Source organism: Diuraphis noxia, unplaced genomic scaffold (genome assembly GCF_037042655.1).
Source record: "Diuraphis noxia isolate RWA-SAM2 unplaced genomic scaffold, SU_Dnox_SAM2 contig0003, whole genome shotgun sequence".
Lineage (NCBI taxonomy): Eukaryota > Metazoa > Arthropoda > Insecta > Hemiptera > Aphididae > Diuraphis > Diuraphis noxia.
The window spans coordinates 3,469,178-3,486,844 of record NW_028301713.1 but is presented as its reverse complement, the minus strand read 5'-3'; the positions used below and the strand labels follow the sequence as shown (position 1 = coordinate 3,486,844).

Here is a 17,667-nt window from a genome sequence, read left to right as displayed (position 1 = left end):
GTTATATTATACAGCTGTAAAAGAAATGCGGGTTTCTAGGCCTACAGGGGATCTTTTTACCGCTATAAAAAACTAAAAAGAAACGAATCTAAATGCAATACCTCATGGGTGGATTTGGAAATTTGCATTAATATTATGTTGTTGGCACAAATAAGTAATTGAGACTGTGAACCACAATATATCATATAGGTAATATTTATATTAAAATGAATAAGTAACAAAACATCAATCATACATAGTAGTTAAGATATCATTTTAATTATATCAAAAATATGACGTGCAAATAATCATAACGACACAATTTTAAACAGAAGTGTATATACGTTATGGCGGGGGGATATGAATATGTTAATAGGTATGTAAACACCAGAAAATTAAGTTATGAAAGAAATGAATTTAACATTGTGTGATTAAATGTTAAATGATCAGCATTTTAAACATTTAAGCCCATTAAACATTGAATCACCATTATGTTACTCAAGAAGAATTAATAAATAAAAATTAATTATAACATAACATGCTTTGGTTTTTAAGTACAAAAATTAATGTAAATATTTGTACATAATATTTTATTTACTTTCATATTTTTAATATAAATGTATTATTAACACAAATCATTTACAAATTGAGCCTCTAAGACGTATGTCACTTGCCAATGAGGACACCTCATTTGATAATGATTTGTTTTAATGTTTTTTGTTTATAATAATAACTGTTAATATACTGTTATATAACTAATTTAACTGTTTTAAATTAATGTGCTGTTTAATATTTTTACCTCAGTTACTGTATTACCTATTACTATTATTCTAATTGTTGTATTGTTACTTTTATGTTTAAGGGGAAACCAGTTTGTTTCTATAAAAAATTAAAACAATTTCAACTTACATAAGTGATATTAAGATGATTTTAAAATTCTTTTGGTCAGGTAGATATGTATTTTTTACATCTGAAAAAACTTACCTTTATAATAAATATAATACATCAATAAAACTAAATAAATAATAACAATAACAATAAAAATAATTTTTATTTTGCAAAATAGATATACAATATACATAAGAAAATAAGAAAAATAAACAGTATGAAACACACCCTGTAGACATAGCTTGTGTTGTGTTGGTAGAGTAGAATTCAGTTTATAAGTTGTATATACATTTTATTATGTCAAAAGCATGACAGAAAGAGTATAATATAAGTAAAAGAATTAATAAACATTAAATAAAAATAATTTAACAGTTTAGAAATTAAATAATTAAATGTTCAATTTTTTACACAAATATGCTCCTACAATTAATGTACCTTGTGAACAAAAAGTTGTATTACTACTAAAAACAATATTTATATTGCATTTATATTTGGTATTATAAGAATGATTCACATTAGTCAAAAGATGTTTATATTTACATAATAGTAATAATACATAAGCAAAAATATTTTATGAAAGTATTTATTGTACTTAACTAAGTTCATTCAAAATAAGCTTAGTATTAAAGGATTTAGGTTTGCTCAATAAAAATCTAATAATGCTATTTATTCGAACTTTTAGTTTTTAAAGGTTTGATTTATAAGCACAACCCCAGAACATAATTCCATAATTAAAAATAGATTGAACCAAAGCAATGTAAATTATTCTCTTCATATTTATATTAAAGTATCGTTTAAAATCTTTTAAAATAAAAGAAAAATGTACGTAGATTGAAGATTAAATTGTTAATATGACACACCCATTTTAATTTGTAATCTTATGTAATACCCAGATATTTATATACTATCATTACTTTATACTACTACTTTTTCCAAAATATCGCATTTACAATTTATGCTGCTCCAAGAGCTAAAATTTGAGCTTAAAGTTCTGATTTAAAGAGTGCTATTTGATTTTAAAAATCAAATACTTAGATTTAGAAATATTGAGCATCGACATGATTATCTAACCATACTTTAAAACAATATAATAGTAATAGAGAACTTGGTTTTTTATTCAAATTATAATTATCACTATGTATAAATATGGCGGTATCATCAGCGCAACAGGAAAGAATTAAGTATTAATTATTTTAATTACTATTAAGTAGACTATTTAAATAAATAAAAATAAGATAGACCCTAAAACAGTTGATTTTGGTTAGGCTAGGTATCACACACGGTGTATATTTACAGGATTACTAAAAACACCGCTTAATCTTACAACCTGTGTTCTATCACTTAGTAAGATTTAAAAAGTATTAATGTAGACCCCCTAATCAAGTTTTTTTAATTAAAATATCAATTTTAACCGAATCAAAAATGTTTTGAATATCAAGAAAGATTCTTGTGAAAAAATTTATTAAGTATCAGCAGAGGATCCATAGTTCATTTTCTTGGTGGGAATCTAAATTGATTACTAGAAACAAACTATGTTTATTTAAAAAATCTAGTATTATGAATTTCAAATCTTATAATGTTAGTGATAAAAAAATAAGCCTGTAATTCCCACAATATTTTGTATCAGCAGTTTTTTATAGAGATATTATAATGATTTTTTTTTAATGAGTTGGATAAACGCCATTCAAGATTATTTGATTGAAAATATATTGAATAGGATAAATAAAACGGTTAATAGTATTTTTTACTACAGTACTAGTTATTTCACAATCAAAGAATGTACTATTAAGTTTAATTGCTGAAACATATTTTATTATTTCTGCTCTTAAAATAGGGGTCAAAAAAATTGAGTCTAGTATAAAACCTTTTTTATTGAGCTAACTCCGTGGTTTTTTTAAAAAACAATTTTTATCAAAATCATTTTTAATATTTTTTCCAAATAATAATTTTAATAATGTGCAGTACCTATTGCTTGTTTTTTGTGATACTTGCATCTTAAGTTAATTTGTATTTAATTTTTTATACATCTAGTTGCAATTTCGTGTTATTAATTACAGAAATTAAATTTTTAATTGCCCCTGATAAATTTAGTAAATACAACTTAATATAACTGGTATCAACCATTCTCTTATCAGTGGTAAAGGAGCTAAGTAGGACGGAGCTATCTTCACAGACATGGCTATAATATACTAAATAATTCGACACTATACGTTTTGGTGTTCTATTAAAACCTGAAATGGCTGAAATATGAATTTTTAAGTACAACAATTAGGTTAACAAGATTCCATCTCTAAATCTATTTCATGATCCATTTGAATTTCAAAATTGTTCAAGTAAATTCATAGCAATATTTACTGTTGATCTCAAGTACCTATCGGCTATCAGTGTTTAATAAGCATTTTGCATTTTAATTTTGTAGTCAGAATAAACTTATCTACATTAACACTGAAAAGTGAATACTAAATTTAATTTACACTTAACAGTTATTAAGATTAATCAACAACCAAGAGAGTTCAAACATGGGTGTTCCTGCATTTTTTAGATGGTTGACTAGAAAATATCCATCAGTTATTGTCAATTGTATTGAGCAAAAAGTATGATTATATTATTGTTGGTGGGTTGGCTATAAACTTTTGTAATTTGTTTCCTTTTAGTCGACAGATGTAAATGGAGAACAAATCCCAATAGATACAACCTTTCCAAATCCGAATGGTATTGAATTTGACAATTTATATTTAGACATGAACGGGATTATACATCCTTGTACACATCCTGAAAATAAGTAAATATTTAACAATGTAATCCAAATTTATAAATCATTAACACTATATTTAATGTTTAAAGACCTGCTCCAAAAGATGAAGATGAAATGATGGTAGCAATATTCGAATGTATTGATCGTCTATTTAGAATTGTGAGGCCTCGTAAAATTTTGTATATGGCTATTGATGGCGTGGTAAGTTATTTTATGTTTATTATTAATGGTTCTATATCTTATACAATAACTAGTATATACATACATTAATATTTTTTAGGCTCCTAGAGCTAAAATGAACCAACAGAGATCAAGGCGTTTTAGGGCATCTAAAGAGACAACAGAAAAAAATGAAGAATTGGCACGTGTGAGAAAAAATCTTATTGAAGCTGGTGCCATATTACCACCAGAAAAGCCAAAAGGAGAGCATTTTGACAGCAACTGTATTACACCTGTAAGTTAAGTATTGATATTAAATACAAAATTGAGTTAATACTAATTAGGTACTAATACATTTTAAGATAAGTAGAACTAAATATTCTAAACTAAACTTGGGTATTTGGTTATGTAACGTCCTGTTTATATTAACGAGGTCTCCGGGACTTGACCTCGGTGTGTGCTATTATCGTTAGGAATCAAGGTTACCTTATGTGAAGCAAGGTACTCAACGTATTTATATATGTGTAACTGTTATTAAATATTTATGTATTATTATTACTACAACATCGAGTCTTATAAATTATAATATATCAAACATCAATTAATAATATGTATGTTAGGTATACCTATAAATTATAACTGAGAGTTACCGATCGGGCCATGGTGTGACTTGGGTGTCGATATCCAATGTGGGTTGAGGTGGTCGTCCGCGTGCCTTCTTCGGGTTGTTGTCCAACTATCGACTTCCGACTCTAGCGTGTCTCTCTATCCACCATCGACTCTACTAGTCCGGAGTCCCGGTCGGTCATTAACACGACGTGTGCTAAACGTCGTGTCAGCATAATATATATTGCATACCTTGGTATTATTAACACTCAGCATATTAGCCATGCTCAGCGTACGGATTAATGTACGATGTCAATGACGACAATCGTTACAGTTATGCAAAACTACTTGAAATTGACATTGGCATATTTTAAATTTCAACATAATTTAAATGTTGTTAATATATTTTTTGTCTAAGAAGTGTTATGAATACAGATCTATTTATTATTATTTAGTAAAATCTAAGTTGTTATTTTATAATATTTATTAGTATAATATTATTTTTTTAATTCTAGTTAGGTATAACAATAAAAATCAGTAGCACAATTTAATTAGAAAACAAAATATTTTTTAAATTTTTAAAACTGATTCAATTGCTTACTTGTTTATATAATGGCCACATAAGGTAAACAAAAATTATTGTAATTGTATTTCATTGTGTTTTGTTTTTTCATATTGTTTGTGTACAATATTAGTGTTTAAAAAAAAAAAAAAATATTAAATAAATTTTTAACTAAATTAAAATGGTTTTATAGGGAACACCATTTATGGATAAACTATCTGCTTGTTTGCATTATTATATTCATGATCGGTTAAACAATGACCCTGGATGGAAAGGTATCAAAGTTATATTGTCTGATGCTAATGTCCCAGGAGAAGGCGAACATAAAATAATGGATTTTATAAGAAAACAAAGAGGTACTACTAAAATTGTTATATTTAATATCATACATTTAGGTTTAATTTAATTTATACATTTTAATTTTCAGCACAACCCAATCATGATCCAAATACACAACATGTCCTTTGTGGTGCTGATGCTGATCTCATTATGTTAGGACTTGCAACACATGAGCCGAATTTTACAATAATTAGGGAAGAATTTAAGCCCAATCAACCCAAGCCTTGTGATATGTGTGGTCAAATGGGTAATAATTTTGACATATATCAACAATTTTAATTCACTGTTGACTTTGTCTACTTTTGATTGTAATTACATGACTGAAATCAGAGTATCATAATTAATTTACCCCACTAATTATTAAAGATATTAATTTATATTAGTCACAATCTGTGAGGTATGGAGATAAATTTGTTTCTATACTTCAATTTATATCAGTATGACAGAAACTTGACAATATCATTTTAATATTTTAGTAATTTTCAATAGTATTGTGCAATATTATAATTTTATCTGTGTTTAATATGTTTAGGACATGAAATTAAGGACTGTCAAGGTTTAGAAAGGGAAGTATTCAATGATGGATCAACTATTGAATTTTCAGCTGATGTTCAGTTTATATTTGTTCGTTTAAATGTGTTACGTGAATATTTAGAACGAGAATTAGAAATGCCTAATTTGCCATTTAAATATGAATTTGAACGAGCCCTAGATGATTGGGTGTTTATGTGTTTTTTTGTTGGTAATGACTTTTTGCCACATTTGCCATCTTTAGAAATAAGAGAAAATGCAATTGATCGTCTTGTTTCTTTGTATAAAAAAACTGTGTACAAAACTGGGGTAAATATTTCATTATTAAATATAATATTTATTATTATGTGATTAATTTTTAAATTACTTTTCTCTACAGGGATTCTTGACTGTCAACGGCGACGTTAATTTGGATAGAGTACAATTAATAATGTCTGACTTGGGAATGGCTGAAGATGAAATATTTAAAAAAAGGCAACAAACAGAAAAAATGTTTGCTGATAGAAACAAATTGAAAAAACGACGGGAAAAACGAGATAAGTTAATGCGCTCTAATAGCGCTCCCAGTTTTGTACTGGGGGGTCAATATGCACCATCAGTAATTATACATTTTATTAATTAGTTAATTTTATAACGTAGTTTTCTATAAATAAATTAACTAAATATACAAATATATTTTATTATAGGCACCAAATACAGCATTTTCAATATCTAATCCTAGACAAACCATTGATGAAATGAGAAGACAAAGTGTAGTTAGTATTCAAAGTGTACTGATTGTAAAATATTCCAACAAATTAAATTATTTTTATTCATAGGGCAATGCAAATAATCAAGGAGTGAAACGTAAAAGAGATGATAACGAATCATCCGATGAAGAAGAAGAAACACCTGATGAAGTTCGTTTGTGGGAAGATGGATTTAAGGAACGTTACTATGAATCTAAATTTGATGTAGATAGGACAAACCATAGTTTCCGACATCAAGTGGCTTTGGAGTATGTGCGTGGCCTTTGTTGGGTCCTTCAATATTATTATCAAGGTTGTCCTTCATGGAAATGGTATTTCCCTTATCATTATGCACCATTTGCATCTGACTTTCTTAATATATCTGCAGTATCAACAAAATTTGAAAAAGGAACTGTACCAGTATGTTGTTTATAGTTTTAACATTTAATTAATTAATGACTTATGTTTTCAATTTTGTTTATAGTTTCGTCCATTAGAACAACTCATGAGTGTTTTTCCTGCTGCTAGTAGCAATCATGTACCTCAACCTTGGGCTATTTTGATGAGTGATCCAGTAAATAATTTCTTTATACCAATTCTGGGTATCAATATAAATATACATTTTTTATAATAGAATTTATTTAATTCATAGGAATCAACAATAATTGATTTTTATCCAGTTGACTTCAAAATTGATTTAAATGGTAAAAAGTTTGCTTGGCAAGGTGTTGCTCTATTGCCATTTGTCGAGGAAGCAAGACTTCATAAAGCTTTGGAACCATACTATGATCTTTTGACTTCTGAAGAAAGTATGTAAACAACAATGTTTATTTATATAATTTTAAGCGGTGTAGTATGATGAGTGCTTTATATTAATTAGAAGCTTAGTTTGGGAGTTATTATAAGAATTGAGCTCTTATGTGCATCAGAAGTCTCAGTGGCTGATAGAACCCTTATACCAAAAAAATTAACTCAAGCAACAATATCATTTATTTCCAGTATTTTTAGTTCATCGTAATTATAGAATTATTAATTTAAATAATTCAAGTGTTATCAGTGTATTGTGAAATGTTATTAATTTTTAAACAATAAGAAATCTTCATTACAGTAGGTCAACGGCAATTCCTCCCCAGTCCTCGATACCACATGAAAAAATCCTTTTTTTTAAATCTTAATTTGTATATACTAACACACTGTCATATCAGTTACTTTTTCTATTTATAATTTTAATTATTAACTAGGACGACGAAATGTTAGAGGGATGGATCGTTTGTATATTCAACAAGATAATTCTAAGTATGAATTACTTAAAGAGTTATACTTGGACAAAGATAACTATGAAAACTTAACATCTGTACTTATTGATGGCATGGAAGGAAAAGTTATGCTGGCTGATGACTGTGTTAAAATTGGAGGGTAATAAAAACACTTAGGTATTTAATCACTGTTAAAAATACTTAAATACATATTATGAATATTTTTAGATCACTTCCATCGCCAGTTATGGGATTAAATGTTGTAAGATCAAATCAAGTTATATGGTAGGTTTCAAATGGTATTTTACTGTGCAATATAAAATTTTGTCTTATAGAACTTTTTTTTAGTGTGAAATTTGAAGATCCAAACTATGGAGATAATTACATATTTGAAGCTACTCGTCTCCAAGGTGTTATGTAAGTATAATTTTCCTTTACTAGAAATTAAGTATAATTTAGTAATTAAAAAAAAAAAGGCGGGTGCGTCGTGGATGTCGCTCTGCTGTACAGTAGGTTACAAGTGGGTTACTGTAATGGATGGAATTAAATTAAATATTATATCATTGTATACAAAAAACGATTCTGAGCGAAGACGGTTTATCTGTCTAGGATATATTATAGATTATTAAACATTTTCAAATCTTAGATTTAAAAAGAAAAATTTTTATGAATTTCTAGCTTAAAATAATTTCTGTATTTTCGTGAATTTTACATATGTTGTCAAAATTCAAACTTTGAATGCTTGTAAAAAAAAAATTGTGACTACGCATTTCTTTTATTTTTCAATTTTTATTGTAAAAATATATTATGAGCCTTGTATTAAATTTTCAAATCTTAGATATAAAAAGAAAATTTTTTATGAATTTCTAGCTTAAAATAATTTCTGTATTTTCGTGATTTTTACATAATATGTTGTCAAAACTCAAACTTTGAATGCTTAAAAAAAAAATTGTGACTATGTATTCCTTTTATTTTGCAACTGCTATTGTAAAAATATGTTAGGAGCCTTGTATTAAATTTTCAAATCTTAGAATTAAAAAGGAAAACTTTTATGAATTTCTGTCCAATATAATTTGAACATTGCCGTAATTTGTACGTATTTAGTCAAAATTTGAACTTTAAATGCTTATAAAAAAAATCGTGCCTACGAATTTATAATATTTTTTAACTTCTATTGTTGCAATGTGTTAGAAGCCTTGTATTACATTTTCAAGCTTTTCTACCGAACAAATAAATTTTTATCGATATTTATAGAAAAAAAAACTAAAAAAGTTGAAAAATTAAAATATCAGTAAACAGCTCAAAACAAATCTAAATATTTTGAAAATTTTATCAAATATATAAAACGCCTATATAAACATTCAGTCAAAATTTCAAGTATCTGCGATAATTTGTTTTAGAGTTACACCAAAATAAGGAAATCGCTAAAAGTGAAAATCCAATGTTGTAAAAATTTAAATTTAAAATGCTCATAAAAATTTAATTTGGATTTCCGGTGGAATTTTTATTTGTGATAAAGTTTGAAAAACTTGTAAGGAATCTTGTGTTAAATTTTTAAATCTTAGATTTAAAAAGAAAATTTTTTATGAATTTCTAGCTTAAAATAATTTGTGAATTTTCGTGATTTTTCGTATTTTGTCAAAATTCAAACTTTGAATGCTTATAAAAAAAAATTGTGACTATGAATTTCTTTTATTTTTCAACTGCTATTGTAACAATATGTTAAGAGCCTTGTATTAAATTTTCAAGCTTTTCTGCCTGATAAATAAATTTTTATCGATATTAATTTTAAAAAAACTAATAATGATCGAAAATTTGAAATGCCTATGAATAGTTCAATTTAAGTCGAAATTTTTTGAAAATTGCACGGTGGATAGAATATACTTATATAAACATTAGGTGAAAATTTCATGTATCTATGGTCATTTGTTTTAAAGTTACATCAAAAACCAAAATCGATTTTGTCAAAAAATGAGTGTGCGTAAAATTTCCCGTTTTCCCTTAATTTTTAGTTTGTTTTTCTCAATTATTTAGAAAAGTATTAAGAATTTTTTACTTTTGACCCCCCAAAGTACCAACTAGATTCACTTTCTGATCGAACGAGGTACTGAAGTCAAAAATCGAAACATTTTTACTGCCCCAAAACGTGATGACAGACACAAAAAAAAAAAAAAAAACAGTCATCTTGATAAAATCAATACATTCATCGCTCCGCTCAGAATCTAAAATGTTTTTTATATGTAGAGAACCTCCAAGGGTGTTGAAACCTAAGCATTTATCTGATGAACAATCTCGATCTTGGAGGCCTATGATTGGTATGACTCATTCAAATCAACGCGGAAGGCTAACAACTTCAGGTCATAGAACATTATCGTATGTATACATTTTAATTACTTTAAAAAAAAAAATATTTATATACATTTTGTTTTTAGGCATTATGTACCCAGAAATGCAAGTAACGTACCTACAAATTCAAGTAATTATGGTTCTGTTCCTCCACCACAAAGTAATTGCTACTGTTTATTATTAAATTTAATTATTTTACCATGTTAGACTTATGGATCTTGATATTATTGGTTTTTTTTTTAAGGTTATAGAAACAATTCTCGGCAAAATGACTACCCAAATTCTAGGCGTCCAAGTAGTAATTGGCATGCCAATCAAAACCAATTTCCTCAAAATGATCAGAATACAAACCGAGGCAATTATGGTCGTCAACAAAACAACTCTTATAGATCAGACAACAATGCATATCCAAACTATGGAACTCAATATACATCTGATCAACAGTCTATGCGTAGAAATGATAGACCAGGATATTATACCGCTGGTTATCAAGCCAATAATTCTCAGTAAGCTGTTAATTTCTTTTTATTATTACCAACTATTAATTATTTTTGTCGTATTGTTATTTAGGCCTAGACAATCTTTTAATGGAAATGTAGGTCCTATTAGAGCGCAACAAAATAGTCGTTATCAACCATATAATCATACTACCCAAAGAGTAAGTGTTTTGAAGTTAAATTTTATAAATCTATTTTATTTATCTACTGATAATTTGTTTTACTTATGTATTTAACAGGGTGGTCCAAGACCTCATGGTTATAATCATCATGGAAGTTATTGACAATTTAGTTGAGCTATCAGATTTTATTAATACTTTACGCCTAATTTTATAACTTACTAAGAATGGTGGACCCCCAATATAATAAAAATAAAAATTTTATAATAAACATAGTATATTCTCAGATTAGTAATTGATTTAAAAATGTTGAGATGATGATTTGAGTTTTTTTTATTTTCCAATTTCTTTATAGTAGACTTAATTTTTTTTTATAGTACCACTATTATTGGTAATTATTTTATTGAAAATATTATTGTTAACTTCATAATTTTTTATATTAAAATTAAAATAATTGATTTAAAAAATATGTGATTGCATTTAACTATGTTAACTTTTAAGTAGGTATCAAGTAGGTAAATTTATCAAAGTCTTTAGTAGTCAACTGTAACTTTTCAGGTAACTTTGAAATATTATAAAAATATACTAAATTTATTTTTGTTCATGACTTTTTATTTAGATGAGTGAAGGTTCAAAATGCAATATCCTACTTTATACAAAATACATAGCTAAAAAAGTACATTAGGTTACATCAATTATTTCAAATAGATTAACCATACCTGTGGTTTAAATAGACCATAGACAGTCTGTTAAAATGGAAATGAAAATGTTAGTATAGTGTAGTACTTACCAAAAAATATTTAGAAACTAGTGGAATACCTAAAATAATTCGGGATCCAACTAGTATAGTACCTCGTACTTAACCTATTACTTACATCATTGAATTGGCAGCCACCTATATCGATCAGTTATTACTTATTAATAAGTTATAACATACTGTAATATTTATCATACATTTTTTAATGATAATTTTACTGTATACATTAATTTACAAACCACAGGAGAAAGGAAACTTTTTAATAACTAATAATTTATTATTGTTGTGGTTCTTATCTCTGCGAGTCTTATTACAAAACCAGAATTTTAATATCTCCATTATTTTGTGAGATATCGCGATGGGTAAATCTTCGCGTGACACTCTGTATAGTAAGGCAATACAATAGCATGCTATCTTAAGATAATTAAAATATAGTAAAACACATTTCAACGATTTAACTGAGAAGTTATTGTTCTATGAACAAGTTTTCTTTTATATATTTATAGTATTAGATTTGTGGATTAAATATATTACAAAACATATAGATCATACATTTTAAGTTTTTAGATTTAACACAGCTGGTGGATAGTCAACTACTTGACTGACGGCAAATCTATACATTTTAAATTGAATGGTTACAAACAGGCATCGATGCATAAATTATATGTATATTATAGTATATTTTTAATAAAATATTGAAATTGAAATTCTAATTATTTGAAATATTAAAAAAATGGGAATCATCCTGCAAAAGGTTGTTTATCTGATTCAATAGTAGGTATTGCTTGATCAAGAACAATTTTTGTTTTTATTGAATCTTTTTTTTGTAGAAACATTTATTATTTAATTAGATAGCAAAAGGCAGCAAGATTCTTCTTAACATTAAGTCTATTTAAATTGAAATCATTGTTTGTTCTAAATTAATTATTTATTTGAGGCATACAGTGGCGCCGAACTATATTTTAAAAGGGGGGGGGGCAAGTAAAAAGTTAAAAGGACCATCATCCCTGTTTACAAAATAAAAACGTGGGGGGATTTGCCCATGCAAGTATTCAACAACCTAAAGTCACTTTGTAGACTAATACTTTTAAATTATTCATGATGCCACTCTTTCAACCACAATCACACATAGTAAGCACTATTCATAGTTCAAACAACTTTAAATTACAATTTTTTAACTGCAATATTTAGTAGTACAAGTGCGTAACTAGCTCAAATATTTTGGGGAGGCTTATTTTTAATCTATTTTCATTTTATTATTCCTAATGAGTGTTCACAACTAGTTTAACTTAACAAATATAAAGTCAAATGTATTAATTTATAATTTACCAAGTGTTTTTAAACAGCCAAACAAGTATAACGTATTTTATATGTATATACATGACTACATACCTGAAATACTTTTGCCCCTCTTGGGTTATAGGTTCGGCGCCACTGGAGGCATATCATTTTAAATTTTAGCCAATATGAGATAAAGTATATATGATGCACATCCAAAACTGATAAAAAAAATTAAACTATTGTTTGATTTTATTACATATAATTTAATTTAAAATTTATATTTACAAATGATTTGTATTACCTATTTAACAATTTATAAATCAGTCCACCATCCGATTACTCCTAAACCAGGTTCTCTTACTGTTCCAACAATTGAATATGGTGATTTAGATTTTGAAGTGGCTATCTCACCAGTGTCTAAAAGCCCGCTGTCCACTCCTGGATGAGTATCGACAAACTGCTCAGAAACAACACGAAACCTAACTGTCTCGCCAATGTCCATGTGTAACTCAACTGTATCACCACAGTTGTCATATTCCCACACCCACACTTTGTCTTTGGCGTCAAAACGACTGGGGTTTTGCATGTTTGCTGCCGGCACAAATATGTCTTCAAAGAAGCCGGTCGTTAGTACAGCTCCATCAGAACAGGAGCTCTTTACTTTGCCAATGAGTATTTCTTCGACAAACGGTCTACAACATAAGAAAAATAGTGTGTATCAATTTAATTGTCACTTACCACTCTATGTGCAATTTGGGGAGGTATTTGGAGGTCTCAGAGTTTATAATTTAAATTTATTACCCACTTAATTTATGCCCTTGTTCATTTAATCAACCAGATAAGAACTAATCGTTCTTATTTTATACTAATACCTAAATTAATTATAAAATACGATTATTGAATGTAGGGCTGTAGGGTTGAGGGCTGAGTTAAGTTGTTCTATGCGTAATTCAGGGTTTTTTAAGCTTCTCTGAATTTTGGATTTCTGTTAAGTATTAACTTAATACTACAAAGGATAATTATCAACCACTCAAAAAAAAAAAAAATTAATTACTACCTATTTAATATTTAAATTTATTACTCGTAGTAGTTTAATACACACTGATGAAATTAAATACATCCTAACATATATAAAAATAATCTCCAAGTACCACCAAGTAATCATCTACAGACCTTTGAGGAGTTCAAAAACCACTGGTTGAGAACTCATGATCTCAAGACAAACTAAAAAATATAGGGCATAATTACTCCTAGATTTTTTATGTGAATTTTGCTAATGCAGGTCACACGACCATTGTCGGTACACACCTGAATACGATGAATCTAAATCGCACCTTGGAAAAATATGCTCCCTCACTCGGGTATATTATCGAATCACCTATTTCCAAGATGTCAAATAACGACAGACACAAGCCGACGTCCATTACCACTTTGTTGGCAAGCATCGAATTGAGATGTATGATGATCCGGGACATTTGATCATCTTCTAAATGAGTCGGCTGCACCTTCACGACCTCTTCGAATTCGCTGACGATAAACATGTCAATATTTCGTACCAATACCAACTGTCTTTAGATCATATTAATAACCTAACCCAAATACTATAATAATGCTATAATACTATATCATTTATAGTATTTGCCTAACCTAATCGTAAAATACGATATTATATTACTACGATCGTCTCATATTTTAAGACCAACAACAAGGGACAGCTACTGTATCTCCGTTGCTTCGTAGTTCCGTCCAATTAAGCAGTAATAACTATTTTTTTTATAGTAAAGTATAAGTATTTAAAACACGAAGGATGAACAATTTTGTTTATGAACATAACCTAACGGCTAACATAGACACATAGTATGTTGCACGATCCGATGTGCTATTATCACGGAATAACACTTGTTTCTGTGATATATATATATTGTTATTTTGTGATTATAGTCTTTATTATTGTTCGACCGACGACCACAATTATCTGTGTACCACTACCACGTGATTACGTTACGGTAATAATTACTATTATTTTTACTATTTACTATTTAGTATATTTTAGAAAACATCAACCACTGTCCACATTTTATTATTTTCATAGTATTTTTGTAAACTTACAACTTCATAAAAAATGCCTGTGAACTATAATAAAAAAAAGTTGGGTAAAAAGATGAAGAAGACGCCTAACGTTACGTGGTAAGTTTTATATAATAAACTCTTCAACATAAATTATATTATATGGTATTATTTCATAAATTTACATTTTCAAATATATATGAATTTCATTGTACGCCTAAAAATATTTATAAATTGAGCATTATATTGTCAATCGTCATAACTTATCCGAAAAGATAAACGATTACTAATTTAGTATAATAAGATTTACTCTATGCGATAATATTAATTACTGTTCAGCATTTAAACTATAAACAATTAGTTGTTTTAATTTTAAAATTTTTAAATATATGGTTTTACCGTAGCTGTTTTGAAGAAATATGCTGACAAACATAACTGTAAAAAATTATATTATACTGAAGACTCGAAGCAATGTTTTTATTGTTTTATATCATATTATATTGAATGCAATAGATTATTTGTACTCCATTATTTGAATGATTGCTTGCTTTAAATTTAGAACCAACCCCCCAAACTTTTAAGTTTCGTCTCAAAATTAAATACTATAATTTATAATAGTTTTCTTTTATTTCACAAGCTGTTTAGGTAGTTATTATTTAAACTGTAAGATTTTTGTAATAATTAATTTGGAATTTTTGAATATAGTCCACTCATAAAAGATCATTGGAATGACAAAGTATCAGTTGCTAAGAACTTAAGTAACTTTGGATTAACTAATAATCCTAGCAAATCCATTTTAACTGGTTTCACCAATACTCAACCACAAGTTCAAGGTGAAAAAATTAAAGAACAAAATAAAAAGGTCAGTGATATAATTATGACTAATACTATGTAATAATAAAAATAATCTACTGTCAGTGAATCATATGGAATATAATAGGATATCTTTTTATTTGTTTTAGCCTAAAAGAGAGCCAAAGCAACCACAAGTTGTTAAAATGTTGGAAGAGGAAGCTAATAAACCTACAGGAATAAAGCAGATAACATTGCCTCCTGGCACAATTAAGTTCATCACTGGTCTTATGGAGAAATATGGAGATAATTATAAGGTAAACTAGTTACTGAATGTATTAGATTTTGGATGAAATGAGGAATGTATTGATTTTATAATGATGTGTTTTTTTTTGTCTGTCATCTCGTTTTGGAGTAGAAATAATGCTTCGATTTTTGACTTCAGCCCTTCTGAAAATTTCCAGTAGTTTTCAAAAACGTCTGGAAAAACCCTAAAAAAGTAATGAAAATACGGGAATTTTTATGCATAATCAGTTTTTGAAGAAATCAATTTTTTTATTTCGCTGTCACTCAAAAACGAATCATTGTAAATACTTGAAACTTTCAACAAATCCTTATATTAGCGTTATCTAATTACGATTAAATTTTCTATTTTTTAAATGCCTATAAAAAAATTTGGCTCTCCAAAAATCTTTAAAATTTAAAACAAGGTTCATCATAAGTTGTACTTATCATAGTGAAAAAAAAAAAAATCGTTAGTACAGTTTTTTTTATAAGCATTTAAAGTTCAAATGTTAATGAAATATGTCAAAATTGTGAAAATTTGCATGGAATTATGAAATTCATAAAATTGTTGTGATTTATACCTAAGGAAATCCAAGATAAGGTTCTCTATAACTTTTTCTTCAAATAGCTGTAAAAAAAAACTCCAGTCAATATAGAAAATATTTTGTGTGAGCGTATAAAAATATATTATAACTTAAATATAGGTAATATAACATATCCTAGACTGACAAATCGTCTTCGTTCAGAATTGTTTTTTATATTCAATGATACCTGTCATTGCATTTAAATTTAACACATCTTTTATAATGACCTACTCTCCATCTCTACTATACAGCAGAGCGATACCCACTTGCTCAATTTTTTCACCTTAATGTCTTGCCCTGACACTTGTTTTTTACTTTTAATTACTGTTAAAATAGTTTATCAATACAATTTAATATTAATATTGATAAAAAAAAATGCATTTCTAAACTTTTCTTTGTTGTATTATTTTAAGTGAATGATTTATTGAAAATATATTATTCTAATTCATAACATCAAAAAACATTTTAAATTTAATACTGATCTCTGTACCAAAATTTATAATTTTCAATTATGCAAATAAAACATTCTCTGCTATACCATCTATATGTATAAATATAACATTGTGATAAGAGTTAAACAACCTTTGCATTAAACAATAAATATTAAAATTAAAATTTTAAACTCTGCTTCTATTAAGTTGCATTTATAAATATTGAATATTATACATTACAGGAGATGACAAAGGATCCAAAAAATGTTTACCAAATGACATGGAAACAAATACGAGCAAAAATTTTAACATTTAAAAGCATAAAGGCTTATGAGCATTTAATGCCTAAGCCAATAGCTGATTTATAATTTAATTTTTAGTTGTCTATAATCTTAACTTAATTAAATAAAACAATTTATTTGGAATATTTTAAAATTATTTGTTAAAAAAAAGTATACACAAGTTGATTTTTAACATGATACCACATATTTCACTAAATAAACATTGTTTTTTTTTATATACATTTTTATATGCTTCAAGTTCTAAATTTTTTATATTTCAAAATTAAATTTTCTAATTGACACTCATTAAATTATATGATGCATTAAGTTATAAATATAATCGCCGAATTTAATGAACAGTTATTATATTTAATCATAAAGAAAAATCTTTGTATTTTCTTGATATTAACTTTGTTTATAATTA

The 17,667-nt window shown here is 27.2% G+C and overlaps 3 protein-coding genes across 7 annotated transcripts; 2 read left to right on the top strand and 1 right to left on the bottom strand.

The window, feature by feature from the left end:
- Positions 1 to 1,011: 1,011 nt before the first annotated feature.
- On the bottom strand, positions 1,012 to 14,672 carry Polr3H (RNA polymerase III subunit H). Of its 4 annotated transcripts, none has more exons than XR_016191268.1 (4): positions 14,112 to 14,671; positions 13,105 to 13,495; positions 12,915 to 13,021; positions 1,012 to 5,608 (listed from the first exon to the last, which is right to left on the bottom strand). XR_016191268.1 is itself a non-coding variant. In XM_089225033.1 (3 exons), exons 1-2 carry the CDS (start codon positions 14,342 to 14,344, stop codon positions 13,117 to 13,119), a joined length of 612 nt encoding a protein of 203 aa, XP_089081159.1. In that variant the 5' UTR covers positions 14,345 to 14,672; the 3' UTR covers positions 11,967 to 13,039; positions 13,105 to 13,116. The 4 variants fall into 4 exon arrangements, 2 of the variants coding, with proteins under 2 accessions (XP_089081159.1, XP_015377167.2); XR_001506325.2 differs by lacking the exon at positions 1,012 to 5,608 and adding an exon at positions 7,169 to 11,660; XM_089225033.1 differs by lacking the exon at positions 1,012 to 5,608 and having other exon boundaries at positions 11,967 to 13,039; positions 14,112 to 14,672.
- On the top strand, positions 3,357 to 11,359 carry Rat1 (5'-3' exoribonuclease 2 Rat1). Its single transcript, XM_015521680.2, has 20 exons — positions 3,357 to 3,461; positions 3,522 to 3,649; positions 3,712 to 3,823; positions 3,903 to 4,076; positions 5,143 to 5,305; positions 5,377 to 5,535; positions 5,821 to 6,128; positions 6,199 to 6,417; positions 6,506 to 6,574; positions 6,638 to 6,967; positions 7,032 to 7,121; positions 7,200 to 7,356; positions 7,789 to 7,963; positions 8,032 to 8,088; positions 8,152 to 8,220; positions 10,048 to 10,176; positions 10,236 to 10,309; positions 10,394 to 10,655; positions 10,720 to 10,807; positions 10,886 to 11,359. The coding sequence occupies exons 1-20, from the start codon at positions 3,387 to 3,389 to the stop codon at positions 10,928 to 10,930; spliced, it is 2,883 nt and encodes a 960-aa protein (XP_015377166.2). The 5' UTR covers positions 3,357 to 3,386; the 3' UTR covers positions 10,931 to 11,359.
- Positions 14,673 to 14,741: 69 nt separating the features above from the next.
- LOC107171444 (nucleolar protein 16-like) lies at positions 14,742 to 17,387 on the top strand. 2 transcript variants are annotated; one of them, XM_015521682.2, is made up of 5 exons: positions 14,742 to 14,809; positions 14,896 to 14,990; positions 15,576 to 15,732; positions 15,833 to 15,979; positions 17,205 to 17,387. In XM_015521682.2, the coding sequence occupies exons 2-5, from the start codon at positions 14,926 to 14,928 to the stop codon at positions 17,328 to 17,330; spliced, it is 495 nt and encodes a 164-aa protein (XP_015377168.1). In that variant the 5' UTR covers positions 14,742 to 14,809; positions 14,896 to 14,925; the 3' UTR covers positions 17,331 to 17,387. The 2 variants fall into 2 exon arrangements, with proteins under 2 accessions (XP_015377168.1, XP_089081160.1); XM_089225034.1 differs by lacking the exon at positions 14,742 to 14,809 and having other exon boundaries at positions 14,816 to 14,990.
- Positions 17,388 to 17,667: the final 280 nt, after the last annotated feature.

Excerpts from the sequence above, each read along its gene's own strand:
- LOC107171444 (XM_015521682.2), top strand. The coding sequence starts at position 14,926 with ATGCCTGTGAACTATAATAAAAAAAAGTTGGGTAAAAAGATGAAGAAG. Across the intron at positions 15,733-15,832 it reads TTAAAGAACAAAATAAAAAG|CCTAAAAGAGAGCCAAAGCA; the intron begins GTCAGTGATATA and ends TATTTGTTTTAG. Across the intron at positions 15,980-17,204 it reads AATATGGAGATAATTATAAG|GAGATGACAAAGGATCCAAA; the intron begins GTAAACTAGTTA and ends TATACATTACAG.
- Rat1 (XM_015521680.2), top strand. The coding sequence starts at position 3,387 with ATGGGTGTTCCTGCATTTTTTAGATGGTTGACTAGAAAATATCCATCA. Across the intron at positions 7,357-7,788 it reads TCTTTTGACTTCTGAAGAAA|GACGACGAAATGTTAGAGGG; the intron begins GTATGTAAACAA and ends ATTATTAACTAG. Across the intron at positions 10,177-10,235 it reads TCAGGTCATAGAACATTATC|GCATTATGTACCCAGAAATG; the intron begins GTATGTATACAT and ends TTTTGTTTTTAG.
- Polr3H (XM_089225033.1), bottom strand. The coding sequence starts at position 14,344 with ATGTTTATCGTCAGCGAATTCGAAGAGGTCGTGAAGGTGCAGCCGACT. Across the intron at positions 13,496-14,111 it reads TTTAGATTCATCGTATTCAG|ACCGTTTGTCGAAGAAATAC; the intron begins GTGTGTACCGAC and ends CTTATGTTGTAG.